Source organism: Heloderma suspectum, chromosome 4 (assembly GCF_057233095.1).
Source record: "Heloderma suspectum isolate Gila_16-S chromosome 4, 16-S_ref, whole genome shotgun sequence".
NCBI lineage: Eukaryota > Metazoa > Chordata > Lepidosauria > Squamata > Helodermatidae > Heloderma > Heloderma suspectum.
This window is the reverse complement of record NC_139461.1, coordinates 26,401,467-26,420,727: the sequence shown is the minus strand read 5'-3', so window position 1 is coordinate 26,420,727 and position 19,261 is coordinate 26,401,467. Positions and strand designations below refer to the sequence as shown.

The following is a 19,261-nucleotide window of genomic DNA, read 5'->3' as shown; positions in this document are numbered from 1 at the left end:
ATGCCAGCCACATCACAAAAATGCCTGAAATCTCCAGTGATCACTTCTCCCCAGAAAAGTCAAACCCTGGTAGTGCTACCCCTGGAGCGTCTCAGGAAAGTGAGGAATGCATAATGACCTGGTTTATACAACACACTGGGATCATTGTGGGTTGTTTACCCAACAATGAGCCGTGTATATCCTGGGCGCCATTTTGAATATGCAACCCCTGCTCGGGTGTTGCCGTGTCATAAGAGCTCAGCCACTGAGGGGTATTTGAGGGTTAAACAACCCTCACATAACCCTACAACAAACTGAGGGTTATGTGAAGGTTGTTGAACTCTCCAGTAACCCTCAGTGGCCAGCTTTGGACGACACAGCAACCCCAGCATATTTTGTGGTAAATAGGCAAGCAGGGGTTACATATTCAAAATGTTGCCCGGCACACACCATGGCTCATTGTGTGCCAGTGTGGTGTAGTGGCTAGAGTGTTGGACTGGGAGCCCAGCAATCTGGGTTCTAGTCCCCACTCAGCCATGGAAGCTCAGTGGGTGATTTTGAGCCAGTCACAGACTCTCAGCCCAACCTACCTCACAGGGTTGTTGTGAGGATAAAATGGAGAGGAGGAGGATCATGTAAGCCACCTTGGGTTCCTTGCAACAGGAAAAAAGGTGGGATATAAATGCAATAAAATAAATAAATAAAATTGTGGGTTAGAAAAACACCGTTGAGCCTGGTGTGTTGTGAGAACTGGCTCAATATTTACAACGGAAAGCACTTTAGGTATGGAGATGAGCCCGTACCAGAGTCACCTGACTGACCAACCAGTCTGAGTATCTTTGGATGGCAATTGGGTAACACTGTGGATTTTATACCAAATAAACACCACATGCACTTATGTTTGACAAAAAACTACTGCAAAAAGAGAGTCGTTAAAAGGATTCATTGTGGGCATCTTCTCGTTCCCTCTCAAGATCGTAGGTGACGCTGTCGGGTGGGGATTCGTGGTTCGTGGGAGCAAGCCTTGCCATGTTCAAGCCGTGGATCCCAGTGGTCCAGCAGCTGCAGCAGGAATGAAGGTAATTGTGATTAATGTAGGTAAGAAGGGCAGTTGCGGCGGGGGAGGGGGGGAATGGGTTGACATACTCTTAGGACTACTTCAGATGTTACAAAATTCCTGCAAAGAAAGCACTTCCATGTAGGCAGCGATCCATGTGAAGACTGCATGCATGATGCTTGCACATGTGTCATCGCATGTGACTGTGAACATTTCTACAGCAGACTAAAATCCCGCAACTTTACCAGGGCTTTCTGCTTCTGTTTTAAATGCAGGATCACTACAGGTTCCCTTTACACGCCCTTCCCTTTCCCCCCTTGTCTGCACGTTCTATATGTTTCATTATACAGCCACTAGATGGCGATATAGTCTAGCTCCTCTATTGCATGACTTCCTCTTTTCACGAGGAAACTCAACATGCTGTAATTTGATAGCTCTTTATCTCCGATCTTTTAAAAAATAGGATAAAGGTAATTTAGCGCGAGAGACACCGTGGAGGTTGACAATGTCATGTAAAGGACCCACAAACTTTCATGAGTAACCAATCTGGATCGCAGGATAAAAACCCCGTGTGGAGAAGCCCTGTCTATATGCAAATTGAATACTACTTCCTGGGCAGGAGTGCTTTTGTGTAACAGTTTTGTAACAACTGCAAGCTGCCCCTAGGTCATCGCAAAGTTGCTTCTTTCTTCTCTGATGTGAATCTCTGTTAGAAATATAAAAATGAGGCTTCTTCAGACTTAGCACAGTAATAAGAGCTGGTAGTGAAGAAGAATCTGTCCTGCTCTAAGAAACGTTGCCTGCCAGGATTCCTTGGAACAACCCACCAAAGAGATGAGACCAAGAAAACTTGGCTAGGATGAAAAGGGCAAGAATTTGAAGAGCAGCCAAGGTTCAGCATTTTGCTTTCTAGAAGATTCCTTGGCACCAAGGCGGACCCCTCCTCTCTGCCTTGAGGTGCGCTTAGAAGCTTTCATATGTGTGGATGTTTGCCGCATGCTGTCTTTGTTTAGAAAACCTGCAATCCTCATTGCCTTCACACACCATGTGTAACACTTCTCTCCTTTGCACCAAGTAGAGCAAACTCTTAGAGCAAGACTTTTGCCCTGCAGCTCAGCATGTGCACTTTAAGGCCTTTTGTTCTATAAAGCTATAAAAGAGACATACTACAAAGCCAGCACTGTGCCTTGCATTTCATAAGACCAGAGGGATGTCCAAAAGCCATCAATCTCTGTGGTTTCTGGAGAGAGGCCTGAACCAACCCTTTGTCACAAAGGGGAAAACAGCGAGATATTCACTCAGTACTTGATTTCTAGAAAAAATAATGGTGAAGCTCAGGTCTGGAAGCACCTCCTCTTAATTTCTGGTCTGTGGGGGCTCTATAGGTCAGGGGTCCCCAATTTGTTTGGACCCATGGGCACGTTTGGGAATTTGAGAAACTACTGTGGGCACCACCACAAAATGGCTCCCAGGGAGGATGTGGCTAGTCACATAATGGCTGCTGTGCGGGGCCTGGTTAGTCAAAAGTGATCTAAAGAGGTGATGCAGGGGGTGGGGGGAGAAATAGTGAAGCTAGAGGCTGAGAGGGAGGGGGAAATAGCAAGGCAAAGGGGTAGAGGAGGGAGAAAGAGCAAGGCTAGATGCTAGAAAGGGAGAGGAAAAACGGCTAGGGAAGAGGAAGAGAGAGAAATAGTGAGGAAAGGAGTTGTAGAGAAAGAAATAGCGAGGCTAGAGGCTGGGAGTGGGGAGAGAGCATGGGAAAGGTCTGTGTGGGCAGAAGATTGGGCAGAGCCAGAAAGCAACTCTTTCCTTTGCCTGCCTGCCAACAGCTGATCTGCAGCAGGTGCAGGAACAGGAAACTGGTGCCCTAATGTTTTTAAAAGTTCTTATTTTAAACAATTTTTTTGAAGGGGGCAGGGAGTGGACAGCTTCATGGGCGCCACGTTGGGGACCCTTGGTATAGTTGCTTAGTGGTGAGAGAAATGCACTCTGTATGTACTCAGGGTGGCTTTCCTCTCTTATTTCATATGTTTCAGGGTGGACCCTTGGCACTGAAGGCAGAGGTGGAGCCTTAGAGATCACAGGCAGGGTCAGTGTCAAGGGTAGGCGTGGTGGGGCACCTGCTGAGGGCCCACATCCCAGCAGGGGCCAACTGACGACACCCCCCTGGAGTTGCTCCTCCTCTTCACCATTACAATTTGCTTGTTCACCTGCCTCTCACTCTGGCCCAGGGAGTGGTGGCGGTGAGAAGGACAAGTAGATGATGCCCCTGCCAACTTAAGAACATAAATGAACATAAGAAGAGCCCTGCTGGGTCAGACCAAGGGTCCATCTAGTCCGGCATTCTGTTCACGTGGTGGCCAACCAGCTGTTGATGGGAAACCAGGTGCTCTCTGCTTGCCAAGCGGGCAAGTGGTAGTAATGATGATGAAGAGGAGGAGCAAGAACAGCTGGTGGCAATGGTGGTGAGAAAGTAGACTCAGTGAGGGAGGGGCCCATGGAGGGTGTCTTGCCCAAGGGCCCCCAGAACCTGAAGCCAGCACTGATCGCAGGCAGAAACTAAGCTCTATGTCTGCCACCTGCTTTGCTCCAGTTTGGTCCCTTTTGCGGGCTGCTAATGGGCTTTGTTTCCAGAGGGGTGATAAAACGAAGACAGAAAGCAGGCATTTGCCTTCTGCTGCTGGCTCTGTCTAGTGTTTCTTGCAGTAAGGAGTTCAGGGGCAGGTCGGGAAAGGCACTTTGGCCATCTTCCATCCAGTTCCTCAGTATCTCTTTGGAAATAAGGTCAGCGTCAAGTGGCCACCTCCCTTTGTAACCCCAGTCGCTTGACAGGGTTGTGCTTTGTATCCCATGACTGAAACTGAAGTGGGGTAAATATTGACAGAGCGATAGCACTGTGATTACAGCAAACACCTGCAGCTTCCTCTATACGTCATGCACTCGTTGCACAGAAATCGACGTGATGAGGCTTGATGCCTGTCTCCAGCATGAAAACCATGAAACCGCCTGCTCTGGGTTTTGTTTTCTTTTGTTTTAATATCGATGTGCTGCTAAATAGGACAATTGTGTAAGCCACCCAATGAGAAACAGAGCCGTCCCCTAGTTGGGGAAAGCAAATAGGCTGAGCTAGTGACACCTCTCGTACATTTCTGTTGCCACAGGTTCTTAACAAACACTCTTTTCTAAAATTGAGGTAGTATTACTTGGTTGTTTTCCTTGAAATAATACAAAATATGCAAATGAGAACCAGTGTTTGACAAAATACGTAGGATGGCCAGGTGTCCTACTTTACAGAAGACAGTCCTTTCTTTTGGAGAGCTGGCAGGGGGCAGTCCTCTATTTGAAGGTGTCCTCTGCCTGAAGGGCTGTCTGCCCAAGTCTGGTTTAAAACAGAGAGCCATAAGGAGCGGCCTGGAAGTTGCCTGTCAGCGGTTAGCACCTGAACAGCAGACTGAGCAGGTGGGCACAAAGCCTTTCCCATTAAGGTGAGAGATATTGTATCTCTATTTGAGCTAGGGTGATTCTTTCTAAATTTGCATTTATACATACCAATTAGCATATGCAAATTGATGTGCCCTTTTGACCTCTTTTTTGGAGATGTCCAAGAGCTTTTCGAGGAAAATCGAGGAAAACAATAGAATGGGAAAGACTAGAGATCTTTTCAAGAAAATCGGAGATATTAAGGGAACGTTTTGTGCAAAGATGGGCATGATAAAGGACAAAGAAAGCAGGGACCTAACAGAAGCAGCTGAGATGAAGAAGAGGTGGAAAGAATACACAGAAGAACTATACAGGAAAGATCTTAATGTCCCTGATAGCCATGATAGTGTGCTCACTGAACATGAGCCAGACATCCTAGAGAGTGAAGTCAAGTGGGCCTTAGGAAGCGTTACTAACAACAAAGCTAGCGGAGATGACAGTATTCCAGCTGAGCTATTTCAAATCCTAAAAGATGTTGCTGTTAAAATGCTGCACTCAATATGCCAACAAATTTGGAACACTCAGCAGTGGCCACAAGACTGGAAAAGGTCAGTTTACATTCCAATGCCAAAGAGTGTTCAAACTACCGCACAATTGCGCTCATTTCACATGCCAGCAAGGTTATGCTCAAAATCCTACAAGCTAGGCTTCAGCAGCATGTGAACCGAGAACTACCGGAAGTACAAGCTGGGTTTCGAAGAGGCAGAGGAACTAGAGATCAAATCGCCAACATTTGCTGGATCATGGAGAAAGCAAGAGAATTCCAGAAAAACGTCTATTTCTGCTTCATTGACTACGCTAAAGCCTTTGATACTGTGGATCACAACAAACTGTGGCAAATCCTTAAAGAGATGGGAGTACCAGACCACCTTACCTGTCTCCTGAGAAACCTGTATGAGGGTGAAGAAGCAACAGTAAGAACCAGACATGGAACAACCGAGTGGTTCAAAATTGGGAAAGGAGTACGACAAGGCTGCATATTGTCGCCCTGCTTATTTAATTTATATGCAGAGTACATCATGAGAAATGCTGGGTTGGATGAATCACAGGTCGGAATTAAGATTGCCAGGAGAATTATCAACAACCTCAGATACGCAGACGATACCACCCTAATGTCAGAAAGCGAAGAGGATCTAAAGAGCCTCTTGTTGAGGGTGAAAGTGGAGAGTGCAAAAGCTGGTTTGAAACTCAACATTAAAAAAACTAAGATCATGGCATCTGGCCCCATCACTTCCTGGCATATAGAAGGGGAAGAAATGGAAGCAGTGACAGATTTTACTTTCTTGGGCTCCAAGATCACCGCAGACAGTGACTGTAGCCATGAAATTAAAAGACACTTGCTCCTTGGGCGGAAAGCTATGGCAAACCTCGACAGCATAGTAAGAAGCAGAGACATCACCTTGCCGACAAAGGTCCGTCTAATCAAAGCTATGGTTTTCCCAGTAGTAATGTATGGCTGTGAGAGCTGGACTATAAGGAAGGCTCAGCGCCGAAGAATTGATGCTTTCGAACTGTGGTGCCAGAGAAGACTCTTACGAGTCCCCTGGACTGCAAGGAGGTCAAATCAGTCCATCCTAAAGGAAATCAACCCTGAGTGCTCATTGGAAGGACAGATACTGAAGCTGAAGCTCAAATATTTTGGCCACCTAATGCGAAGAGAAAAGTCACTGGAAAAGACCCTGATGCTGGGAAAGATTGAAGGCAAAAGGAGAAGGGGACGGCAGGGGATGAGATGGCTAGATAGCATCACCGATGCAATGAATATGAACTTGAGCACACTCCAGGAGAGAGCGGAGGACAGGAAGGCCTGGCGTGCTATGGTCCATGGGGTCACGAAGAGTCGGACATGACTTAACGACTGAACAACAAAGAGCTTTTCTACACAAGGCGTTTAATCACTGTACCTACTTTCAGTTTCGTTGCAGAATTGAGATCCAAGCTCTATACAAAGAACTTTTCCTTTCCTGTTTTTCCACTACATAAACTCTAAGTGGGGCTGTGCTATAGCAGAACAGGACAAATACATGAGTAGGAACAGCACGTTCAGAAATAATACCCAATTTTCCCCATTCTAAAAAAAAACAACAGGAAAGTTCTCTGAAAAAAACAGAAGTGCAACTGGAGGGTCATGATATTGTCTAAAGAACCTGTAAACAACCATGGGTAAGGAATCTTGACTGCACAGTAAATAGCTTTGTGTAGAAAAGCTCTGCATGGCCATCTTAATAAAAAGACTTCTCCACTAGGTTGAAAGGCCAAAGTGGACCTTTGCTGAATGTCCAGACCTAGGAACCCAGGTCTCTGCCAAACATCAAAAAGGTTATGGGGGATGGGTACCACTTTTCCCTTCCCTTCCCTTCCCTTCCCTTCCCTTCCCCAGGTCCTTTTTGTCGGATGGGATTTCCAGATACATGTTTGCCACAGCTGAGAGAAAAATGGCAGGGGAAGGCAGATGCAGTAGCAGATGGGAGAAGGATTAAACACTTCTTCTGCCACCTGCATCATCTCCTTTCTAAATCGAATACTACCTCTTCCCTGCTCCCCTCTCCCTCGCTTTTTAGATCTTTAACTCATCTAGGTTTCTGTGGTATATCCAGCAGTTTCTCCTTGAATCTCTGTGCCAGGTGCCTAGCTCCTGGCTTCTTTTGTAGTCACACCAGTGGTATTGCTAGTCAATACATTTTTTTTATTATGCAGACTAAAGACAGATCAGCATTGCCTCAGGCTACAGACATAATCCACATGCAGAAAGCAGGAGCATCCATCACCGGCTTTGCATAATAAGGATCTACATAAGCTGCAGTTAACTGTCTCAGGTTTCAGCAGTGTAAAAGAGAGTTGCAGGGAAACTGTGTGTGGGGGGCATCACTTCCCAACCTGAGGAGTCTAACCAAGTCCTGCCCTCAAGGTGGGTCTTTCCAGAGAGTCACCTCTCTGGCTGTCAGCGTCTTCAAGTGCCTCAAGACTGGCGTGGCTCCTTCCTTCTCATGAGCTGTCTCACCCTCGGGTCTGTTACTTCCAGCCCCTCCTCCTCCTCATTAGGACCCTGCATTCCCACGGTTTCACAGGCTACAAACCCTACAGTCCCCCTCCCCCCGTGTTGTATCCTGCTCTTCCTACACTGAACTCAAGGTGATGTATGCGGACTTATTCATTTGTATTATAAGTCATATTCACATGCTACATAGGACACACTAGATCAGGGGAAGGCAATATTTTAGGCTCCATGGGGGCATTTTTCATTTTTGGTGGGGCACCAGGGCATATTTGTCCCATGGGCATTTATTTTGGGGATCCTCTCTTTTCTTGCCTCTGCTTTGTTGGATCCTCTTTTTTGTGCCCCCCTTCTTGTTGGATTCTCTTTCCTCCTCCTTTTGCTCACCTTCCTTCTCTTCCTCCTGCCTGAGATTTTCCACTGCTACCACCATGCTCACCTTCCTCTTCCTTCCCCCAGCTGAAATGTCCTCCCCTCCCCCATGCTCACCTTCCACCACCTTCCCCACACCCCAATGCTCATCTCCTCCTTCCCTCCGCCACTGTTGATACCAGTTCCCCCCCTGCCACCGTTGATACCAGTTTCCTCCCCCTGCCGCCCTAGTGAGGAAGGAGGAACCAGAAGGAAGTGAGCGTGGCCATGGGGGAGGGAGAAAGGAGGAGGAACTCTCAGGTGGGAGGAGGAGGAGGAAGGCCTCCAAAAAGGTCTGGCGAGCACACCCAGGGGCCTGCACTAGATGATGGTGAAAGGGTAGAACAGCCATGTTAACCTATCCTTTTAGCCTGTTTGTGTCCTTAAAACAATTGGACACAAAGTCCGTTTTAGGTTTATTTATTTTTGCCAGTCATTAGCGATCTATTTTTTTTTGGCCTTCATTTTAAACAACAACAAAATAGGATAAAATGCTAAAAAAAAAAGACACCCCTGTTTTGTTAAAAGTGTGCTTGGGAGGGCACCTAGTTTACGAATAAACAAGATGCAAGGCCATGTAGGCCTGTTTGTCCGGATAAGTTCTGAGCCACAACAGCTGTACCCATTCAGACAGGTCAAGGCAGCCTTGGTGTGGACTGCCAACGTAGAAACAGTGCTGTGCTTGTATGTTAATTCAGCTTGTAAATTCCAGCCTGGGCTGCAGCCCAATTACAGCTGCAGTGCTCTTCCAGACAGCACAGCTGTGCCCTTTTGCCCTTTTGGAGCATTTGTTGGCTACCTAAAATATCCCTTAGACAACAGCTCTTGCTCAGATAACGGGACCAAGAATGCAGACACTGGATGTTTGGGAAATGTCTTCTTAAAATCTAGAAATGAATAATGTTATAACCCCCTTTTTTCATTGGCTCTGCTGTTGCCATCCTAGAGTTCAGGTTGCCGTCTCTTTATTTCCTGACAATACTACTTTGCCATCAACAGCTGTATGCCAGGCAACGAATCCACAGGTGCAGTTTTTCCCACTGTGGAGATATTGGTGATAGTGACAGTGATAAAGAGGAGGTGCAAGAAAAGAGAGGATCCCAAAAATAATGGGACAAATGTGCCCTTGGGCCCCAAAACACAAAAGACCGATGTGCCTGCGGTGCTGAAACGATCGCTGACTTCTGACCTTGAAAGCCCCTACAGATAAGGGTAGCTAAGAGACAGCCTCTTCCTCTTTGCCCCATCTTGATGAATGGTGACCTGCCCAGAGAGCCTTGGCTATTGGGTGGCATAGAAATAATGATGAAGATGATGATGATGAAGATGATGTGCCTCATACATTGAGGGGATCTGAAGAGATGGTGATAAACTATGAACAAGATCTTGGGGCAGTGCAGGCTCCAGGCTTTTGAAGGCCCTTGGGCAAGACACCCTCACTAGGCCCTCCCCCTCAGTGAGTTTCCTTTCTCCCTGCCTGTCAAGGGCTCCTTGGCGGCCTCTTTCAGTCTAATCCAGTAGCCAAGTCCAGACACAGACAAAGGGATTCTTTTCAAAGCTTTATTCCTTTTTTACAACTTAACAACTCTACTATCAGCAACTAGCTATGAGCAGCAGAGTACCTATGCCCTAAGTTGGAACAGTTGGTCCCCGTTTGAAGGAGAATCACTGGCAGACCCTGAACTTATGGGCTAGGGAGAGTCCCTCCCCTTTTCTCTTGGATCCTCTGGGTGCAACCGTTGTTTGCGCGCCAACTGGGCACTAAGCCTCCTTTCCACGCCCTCCATTTGGCGCCGCTCCCTGCGTCGGCGCCGCGCGTCCAGCAAGTCTTCTTTCCACGCTCTCTCACTCCCGGGACTGCTATCTATGTCAAGAACGATGGTGGGAGGAATCTCTGCCAGCTGTTAGCCCTGGGAAGGATGAGCATGCTCCCCTCCCAGGAGCGGCTGCTCCACCTCAGAATCAGAACTACTCTGGGATTCTATGGGCTCAGTGTCCACCCTGACATCACCATTGCCACCAGCTGCCCTTGCTTAGGGAAATCCACCACGGACTCCAGTGACGCCGGATTCTTTCGAATCCCCCCCCCCCCGCCACCCTGGGAACTACGGTCGGGACAGACCCTACCTGGCGCTGGCCGGTCCAGGTTCGTCATCTTCATTCCGCAGCCGCAAATGGCATCCGGCGTAGCGAACGCCATTTGCATCCCTGCCCTGTGCCGTGATTGGCTACGTAAATATTTACGTAGCCAATCACAAAAAGAGCAGGGACACAAGTGGCGTCCGCTACACCATTTGTGTCCCTGCTCTTTGCTGTGATAGGCTACGTAAATATTTACATAGCCAATCATGGCATAGGGCAGGGACGCAAATGGCGTCCCCTACGCCGGACGCCATTTGCAGCCGCAGCCCGGCAGTGGATGGAAGTCCGGCTGCGGACAGCCCCAGCCGGCGGCTCCGCGGACTCGCTGCGGAGCAGAACCGGCCAGGGAGCAGAACTGGCCGGGGAGGATTCCAGGGGGAGGGACGGATCGCCTTCCCCCCGCAGCGGACCCTGGAGCGGACTGGTAAGTGGGGTTCGTACACCCCTACCCTTGCTCCTCCTCCTCTTTCTCATCATTGCTACCACTTGCTTGCTTGACATGCAGAGAGCCAGTGAGCACGCAGAGAGTGGCATAAGCCCATAAGCAGGACATGAGTGTGTATTGCCCTGGCCATAGGCTCTGAACTCTTAATTTAGAGGTGCCAAGATAGTGATAAATCAGACTCAGTTTACTTACAAGGAGTACTTTATTGGGTAACTTACAGCACACAGGCATACCCAATGGTTGGATCAGACAGCTTCTCTGAACCCCGAGCCATTGGGTCAAACGGGTTTTGTACAATACATGTTAGCAATAAGCAGCATAACAGCAGCAAGCGGGAAATGCCTAGCGGGCATTCCCAGCATGGACTAACAGCACTAGTTCTCAGCACAGCCACCTGTAGCTTTACAGTAAACAAACTCTGCTTCCCAGGTGCATCAGAGATAAAGACTCTCCTCATTAGCAAGGAATGCACCAAGAAGGCTGTTATTGGCCTTTTGACTCAACTGCACATGCTCAGAGGCTTACTAGCATGGGAATTGCACCAATAATGAACTTAAGCAGACATCCTAGAGAGTGAAGTCAAGTGGGCCTTAGGAAGCATTAGTAACAACAAAGCTAGCGGAGATGACAGTATTCCAGCCGAGCTATTTAAAATCCTAAAAGATGATGCTGTTAAAGTGCTGCATTCAATATGCCAACAAATCTGGAACACTCAACAGTGGCCACAAGACTGGAAAAGGTCAGTTTACATTCCAATCCCAAAGAAGGGCAACGCCAAAGAGTGTTCAAACTACCGCACAATTGCGCTCATTTCACATGCCAGCAAGGTGATGCTCAAAATCCTACAAGCTAGGCTTCAGCAGTATGCGAACCGAGAACTACCGGAAGTACAAGCTGGGTTTCGAAGAGGCAGAGGAACTAGAGATCAAATCGCCAACATTCGCTGCATCATGGAGAAAGCAAGAGAATTCCAGAAAAACGTCTATTTCTGCTTCATTGACTACGCTAAAGCCTTTGATTGTGTGGATCACAACAAACTGTGGCAAATTCTTAAAGTGATGGGAGTACCAGACCACCTTACCTGTCTCCTGAGAAACCTGTACGAGGGTCAAGAAGCAACAGTAAGAACCAGAAATGGAACAACCGAGTGGTTCAAAATTGGGAAAGGAGTACGACAAGGCTGCATATTGTCACCCTGCTTATTTAACTTATATGCAGAGTACATCATGAGAAATGCCGAGTTGGATGAATCAGAGGTCGGAATTAAGATTGCCGGGAGAATTATCAACAACCTCCGATATGCAGACGATACCACCCTAATGGCAGAAAGCGAAGAGGATCTGAAGAGCCTCTTGTTGAGGGTGAAAGAGGAGAGTGCAAAAGCTGGTTTGAAACTCAACATTAAAAAAACTAAGATCATGTCATCTGGCCCCATCACTTCCTGGCATATAGAAGGGGAAGAAATGGAAGCAGTGACAGATTTTACTTTCTTGGGCTCCAAGATCACCGCAGACGGTGACTGTAGCCATGAAATTAAAAGACGCTTGCTCCTTGGGAGGAAAGCTATGGCAAACCTAGACAGCATAGTAAGAAGCAGAGACATCACCTTGCCGACAAAGGTCCGTCTAATCAAAGCTATGGTTTTCCCAGTAGTAATGTATGGCTGTGAGAGCTGGACTATAAGGAAGGCTGAGCGCCGAAGAATTGATGCTTTCGAACTGTGGTGCTGGAGAAGACTGTTACGAGTCCCCTGGACTGCAAGGAGGTCAAATCAGTCCATCCTAAAGGAAATCAGCCCTGAGTGCTCATTGGAAGGACAGATAATGAAGCTGAAGCTCCAATATTTTGGCCACCTAATGCGAAGAGAAAACTCCCTGGAAAAGACCCTGATGCTGGGAAAGACTGAAGGCAAAAGGAGAAGGGGACGGCAGAGGATGAGATGGCTAGATAGCATCACCGATGCAATGAATATGAACTTGAGCACGCTCCGGGAGAGAGTGCAGGACAGGAAGGCCTGGCGTGCTATGGTCCATGGGGTCACGAAGAGTCGGACACGACTGAACGACTGAACAACAACAACAACAATGGATCTCTAGGTCCCTCTAACACTATAAATGACTTGGCTACGCTCCTGGGGCCAATAGAGAGTGCAATAGCGCTCTTTCACAATCATGAAGGCCTTACTTGTAACCTTGATAAAAATCACAGGAAAGAAAAATGTTATCTAGGAACCAAAGAAGGGAGACATTTCTTTCTGCTTTTGCTGCAGTATTCAGTATAGAACAGTGCTTTGTCTCTTTGACAGCAGCAACGGTTGCAACAGGAAAAATGAGAAAGCCAGGTTCTGGTTGTGCATGCAGCTCTGTCCTGTGTACACCCATTCCATGCTTTTTGGATCCTGTTCTTTTTCTGGACCAGCTAGTATGCAAACTAGCTGAATTCAATGGATGAAAACTGTAGATATTTTAGTTCTAAACAGTTTTCGTACTTGCAAACAGGCTCTCATCTCATCTGTCTTTTTACTAAAACATAATTCTTAAGTAACCCTTGCACACCATGGTGTGGTGTGTGTTTTTTTTTTTTGCACAGTATCAATCTGCTATTAAGAGTTCTAGCTGGAAATAAAGTTAATGATTGCTTTCAAGATTATTCCAATTACCACCCAGCTGGTAAATATTCTCACGGCTGTTTACAATTACATTACATTAAGGGTGCAATCCTATGCATGTTTAGATGGAAAAAAGTCTCACAACTCGAGCATCAGAATGGGGAATGCTGGCAGTTGTAGGACGTTTTTCCGTCTAAACATACACAGGATTGCAGACTAAAGTAAATTTCATTTAAAAAAAAAATAGTCTCACACAAAAGCTATTGCAGTATATTGGACCCCACAATGTACACTTAGGGTGCAATCCTAGACAACAGCGTCCTACCTGCTGATCCCGTGCAGGGCGGACAGAGCATGGAGGGGATCCATGCTTTCGCCTGTCTAGCTGCAGCTTCGGGGAGGGGGATGGACGGGGCCCGGAGACCTGATAGGAAGCAGCCTACAGCAGCTTCTGTGGTCTCCTCCCCACCCCCAGGAACACCCCCTTTTTACCCTCTCCACACTCCATTTATGAGCGCGGAGACAGCAGCAGCATGGAAAGAACTATGTCAGCTACACAGGCGCAGGGAGCGCGGTTTCTGGAAACCGAGGTTGGACAACCTTCGTTTCCAGAAACTGAAAAATCCTATGGCCGTCTAGACAGTGTCTAGTGGCCATAGGATTGCTGTCTTATAAAATGTAACAGGGAGCCCTGGAACAGAAAACAGAAGGTATGTATAAGACAGATACTGGGCTCACAACAGAATAGAAACCAAAACAAAGATGCACACACACAATGCCTTGGCTCATAGGAAATAATGGATGGGATCCAGTGTACCCCAATAGCCTAATAAGGTGGGGTTGTTTTTTTGTAAAGAACATTACAAATAAAAAATGATTGTTTCAAGTTTGCACTATGAGGGGGTTAACTCCTGTGTCAAGATAAAGCCAAGGTGGAGGAGCAGAATCTATCCCCTAGGGTAAAATTTACTCCTGGGGTCCAACAGTCCCCTCCAGTGCTTTGTAACGGTGTGTGTGTAGGGGTGGTGGGGTGGTGGAAGGGTTTGTATACATAGGAATGTATCGGGGAAAAGATCCAAAACCAGGGCTCCTTCATACTGAGCTTTTATCCTGCTATTGAGATTGCTCATTCACGAAAGTTTGCGGGCTCTTTACACCACGCCATGATCATTCAAGGCGTCTCCTGTACTAATTGCCTTTTGTTCCATTTTTAATTAGATCGCAGATAATGAGCTATCAAATTACCCCGTTGTGTTCCGCTTCAGTTTCCTCCCTCAAAAGAGTTAAAGCAGCAAGAAGAGGCGCGAGATCAATGACAGATAATGGAAGATGCAGATACAGGGAGAAGGAGGGGGAAAGGGAAGCAGATGAGAAAGGCAGTCATAGTGATCCTGTATTTAAAACGGAAGCAGAAAGCCCTATTTAAATGCAGGATTTTAGGCTGGTGTAGAGATGCCCCCAGGAAGAAATCTAATCCAGTGCTCGTGAAGTGTTATAACCACACAAACATTGAATTTATAACATAGATCAAATGTTATTTTCCCCATCCTATTTTGAGAAGTTGTTGGTAATAGAATAGGCCCCAGTTTGCTTAGGTGTTTGGTCAAGTTTCACTCGCCCATTCATTCCAATAGGGGTAAATTGGATGGACCCCTAATCACTTAGAAAATTACAAAAATGTTTAAAAGAGAAAAGTCAGAGGGAGCTGAAACACCACAGGACAACTGACCCCCCAAGACAAGCTGAGGAGTACATGTAGTATGAAGTAGTTCAGGTTTCAAACAGCTGCTGGGTTTCAGAGGAATCCCATTAGCTTGCTAGAATTAATGATGGTTTTATCTGAACAAAGACAGCACTGCCAGGTAGAAGAAGTATAATACAGGAGTGTTTGCCATTCCATGAAAATGTTGTTTTTCTCACCTCTTCAAACTGAACCTTAGCTTCTAGTAAACATTTTTCAGAAAGTTTCTAACAAGATGCTAGGCAGGCTTTGAGCTTCTAAAGATTGGAAGAGAATGTTGATTCTCTGGAGATGTAATCTTTTGTTTATGCAAGAGCTGGATTGTTGCCTGCACCCACACCGCCCACTCTTTAGCCAATTGCATGTTAGCTAGACATATTCATACACATACACACAGTTAAATGTGCTGTGCAGAGAAGGACTCTTCCTGTGGACAAATGTTAAACAAAAAGGGGAGCAAAAGATATGTACATCTACAGATGTTAAACAAAAAGGGGAGCAAAAGATACATACATCTACAGATAAAAAACAAAGATAGCCACACTGATCAATGAGGAAAAAAATCCATCCATGACAAGGCGGGGAGAATTCCAAATTCACAATTGCTCAATACCTTTATTAGGACCAAACAGATTGCCACAAAAGATTGTGGAAGCTTTTGAGAACTCTACATCTGGCTAGGTGATACAAAAAGCAAGGGAACAAGCAGAAAAATAAAAATATAATAAATAGGCTAGACATTGTGGTTGCGAAGCCTGCTGCAGTTTTAGACTCAGTCTCAAAATGGACACTGTAGACTGAATTAATTAAAAGCTCTCTGTAAACTATTTAGTTGATTTGTATACCACCTTTCCACCACGAAAAATGGCACTCAACGCTGCCCTTTAGGTGTTAGACCTTTGCTTATTGAAAAAGGTCTCAAGTGAGAGATTACACAGACTGGGAAAGAAAAGCGATGGAGGTAAATTTAGCTAATTTTGTAAGGCCTTAGCAAATTTTGATCTCCCTTCTTTGGTCCATACGATAATACAGGAAGTATTCTTAAGAACAGGGGGCATCTTTTGAAGATCTCCTGGCCCAGTACCTTGGCAAGCTTATCTTCTGTACTGGAAGCAGAACATTCACTCAAATGTGCAGTCAAGTAATTTGAGAACTTTACAGGAAGGGGCAACCCAAAGCTGTACACCTGTCAATGTATAAATTAGGATGATTCAGACAAGAAATTGCTAATGTTGATAGAGTAGCCATGTGAAAAGAAGCATAGGGCTCTTGTGCCTTTAATTGTTGCACAGAAGCTCAAACTTTGGCAGGTAAGAAAGCTGCACCTGTTGGAACTCCTATGCAGCTTTTAAAAGCATTGAAACCCTGTCCTCTGTTTTATCTGGGTACCATACACATTTATCTGTTCCAAAGGAATTTGCAAAGTCATATATAGGGCCACTTTTCTGAAAAGGTTTAAAGGGTTTTAACAACATATCTGGTTTGCAGGTCTCACAACCCTGCTCTGTCTTCAAGCAGCTTCTACTACATTTTAGGACACAATGTAATGGAATCTCTTTAGAGGCAGGGGCGGGTTGCCAGATTGCTGCCCAGAGATGTTGCATTGTCCTTTAAAATTTACAAGCCTGGGGCCATGTGTGTGTGTGTGTGTGTGTGTGTGTGAGATGCAACCACAGTGTTGCCTTCCCTGTATCTCCATTGATCCAGGCCTTCTCCCGCCGCTGTACAAGCAGTACACTAACTCTATCACATACCAGGTAGGGTAAGATAGTGGGCAAGAGGATCAATGGAGGAACAGGGTAGGATAATTATTTATTACTTTAAAGTATTTTTATCCTATTTGATAGCCAAAAAGGCTCCTGGATTGACTTACATCCAACCAGTAAAACAAGATAGTTGATGCCCACAGGCTTACAATAGAAACAGACATGACACACAAGAAAAAAAGGGATGGGAAGGGAAGAGGAAAAAATTAAATAGTTTTTCAGCAGGACTAACAGAATGGCCCTGCTTCCCCTCTCATTTCAGAAACTGCAGTTCTGTAACTTTTGAAGGGATACATAGCATCCCAGATTGCAAGGTGACAACTCTAGGGTGCTAGGAGGAAGAGATTTTTAAAATATATATTTTTGTTGGCCTTGAGGTTTTTGTAAAGCCATTTCAAATCACTGTTTCACAGCTGGTAGACTGCACCCCAGACTCAAACAAACTTAAGTTTTATTTAAACAAAGTCCTTTCCATAGAGCTCTGTCAGGCTGTGGCTTTTCTCTCCTCAGGCCAGAAATGGTGGGTGTTACTCTCAACCACTTCTTTGGTGCCTCCCAGGAAGTGCGACCCAGCAATTCTTTCACATTGTTACATCCCTTCTCTTCTGAGAAATAAAAACATAATAATAATAAACAGGAAATTTACACATAGTCTTTCAGGTGTGCAGGTCTCTTAATAACTCGGCCATTTTGAGCGTGTCTGGATTTAGTGATGACATCCTTCAGTTGCCATTCTTTATTCTGCTCCCCTCTAGACTCAGTGTGTGTCCTTGCTGCAGTCGCTTCTGCATTCCCCTGGACTATCCTCTGATCTGTCTCTGCCCTGGGACTGATCTACACTTACGGTTTTTTTTCACTTCCATTGAGGTTTCACCACCTGTCTTTCACACTATGCAGTACCCGCCTCGAATTGGAACTGGAATTTCCCGCTTCTCTGCTACCACTTTCAATACCCTGATATCCCGGTATTTCCTCTTAATGTGCTCTGATTTTCCGCGTTGGTTACCATATCTGGTCATAGTCCCCTCCCATGCCTGTCCATATACGGCGCCGTTTGTTTTTCCCTCCTGTCCAATCACAGCTCTTGATGGCCCCATGTCGTCTTCCAGCTACTGATTGCATAGCTTCCTCAGCACTCAACGTTTCCTCACCAACAAGCAAAGGGCTGGATGTGTGCATGCTTGTCTGATCTCGGAAGTTCAGCAGGGTCAGTAGTTGGATGGGCAACTGCCTGGGAATCAGGCTTCCTGCACTGAGCAGGGGGTTGTTCTATCCCTTCAAATGAGACTAAGTTTTACCCCCTTCTATCCCCCACTTCGGGTTGTTGTTTTTCAATTAAGGTGTTATCGTCAAATCTTCCAAGAAGTGAATCTTCGAAGAATCGTAGCTTTTCCAGCCCGATTGCTCCACAAACTTGCCTGGGCAAGCGTAAATGTTTTCACAGCCCCATCCATGCTTGCTGCACGGAAAGAAAAACACACACATATCCAGGCAGACGGTCCTCGGTGTCCACATACTAACATCGATAAAATTGTCCGTGGACAATTTTAATGTCATCTCAGGAGCGAGGGACAAACACAAGGTGGTCTTCGAAGATGCGAAGCTTTGAAGCTTTGAAGATGCTAGCAGCCCCCCCCCCCCACGTGAGCGCTGGGTGCCACCGCCGCTGCCCCTCTTCCTTGCACTGGCTGTCAAGAGCTGGCGCAGGGAAAAGAGCATCGGCAGACCCCCCCCCAGCCTCTCGCCCTGGCCTCCAGCAGGTGTGTGGGGGAGAAGAGGATAGGTGCCTCCTTCTTCCCTCCACCCCCACCTGCTACAGCAGTGGCGGCAAGGAACAAGCTGGTTGTTTTCCCTAAGGCCAGGAAAACATGCGGAAAATGACCAGCCTCTCCTGCGCTACTGCCGTTGTAGCAATGATGGGGGGAGGATGAGAGGTGCTGCCTTCTTCCTCTCTTCTTGCTGAGGGAACTGCTGTGCAAGGGGGGGGGCGGAGTGGTAAATTCTTGCAGGGCTTCAAGCCCCAACAGGATGCTCGTGCAATCCCTACACACACACAGGGATAGAGGAAGAGAGGAACAGTGGGTGGGGAATCAGCAGAAACAGGAAGAGTTTCTGCTCCTCCAACAAGAGCCGCTGTCTTTAAGAGCAAGAAAACAGCACAGTGCTCGAGTGTGAACTGTGCTTGTGCATTCGAGGAAGTACTGCAATGGGGAAACAGGGTGAGTGTGGATAACCACGTTTTAATGTGATGGCATTTACCTCGCCTGTCTACCAAATTCGATGCGCTAGCAGACGCAATGTAGATCGGGCCCCTGGTCAGCATATGGCAAGGACTCTCTGCTTATCTCATCCCTGTGGCCTCTCTCTCCTTATGCCAGAAGCAGTGGGTGTTGCCCTCAATTACTTCCTGGTTCCTCCCAGGAAGTACACCCCACCCAGCCCAAATCCAGCAGTTCTTATATTGTTATAATCAGGTGGAATAGCTAAAGGAGTGAAAATTGCTGCCTCTCTGCATATACTCTCCAGTCACCAGCAGGTTTCTGGAAGTTTATTCAGCTTCCACAAGCAACATCTTAGCAAGTACTTCCCTAGGACAATCTTGATTCTGCTGAATTATAAAGGGAGTGTGTCAGATTT

General features: G+C 46.5%; 1 protein-coding gene across 3 annotated transcripts in view; it reads left to right on the top strand.

The window, feature by feature from the left end:
• Positions 1-19,261, top strand: part of DEPTOR (DEP domain containing MTOR interacting protein) — a 115,966-nt gene that overhangs the window by 91,127 nt on the left and 5,578 nt on the right. For all 3 annotated transcript variants that reach the window (XM_084848881.1, XM_084848882.1, XM_084848883.1), the window contains one exon: positions 954-1,058. In XM_084848881.1, the coding sequence (XP_084705007.1) occupies positions 954-1,058 (105 nt within the window). The remainder of the gene's footprint in view (positions 1-953; positions 1,059-19,261) is intronic.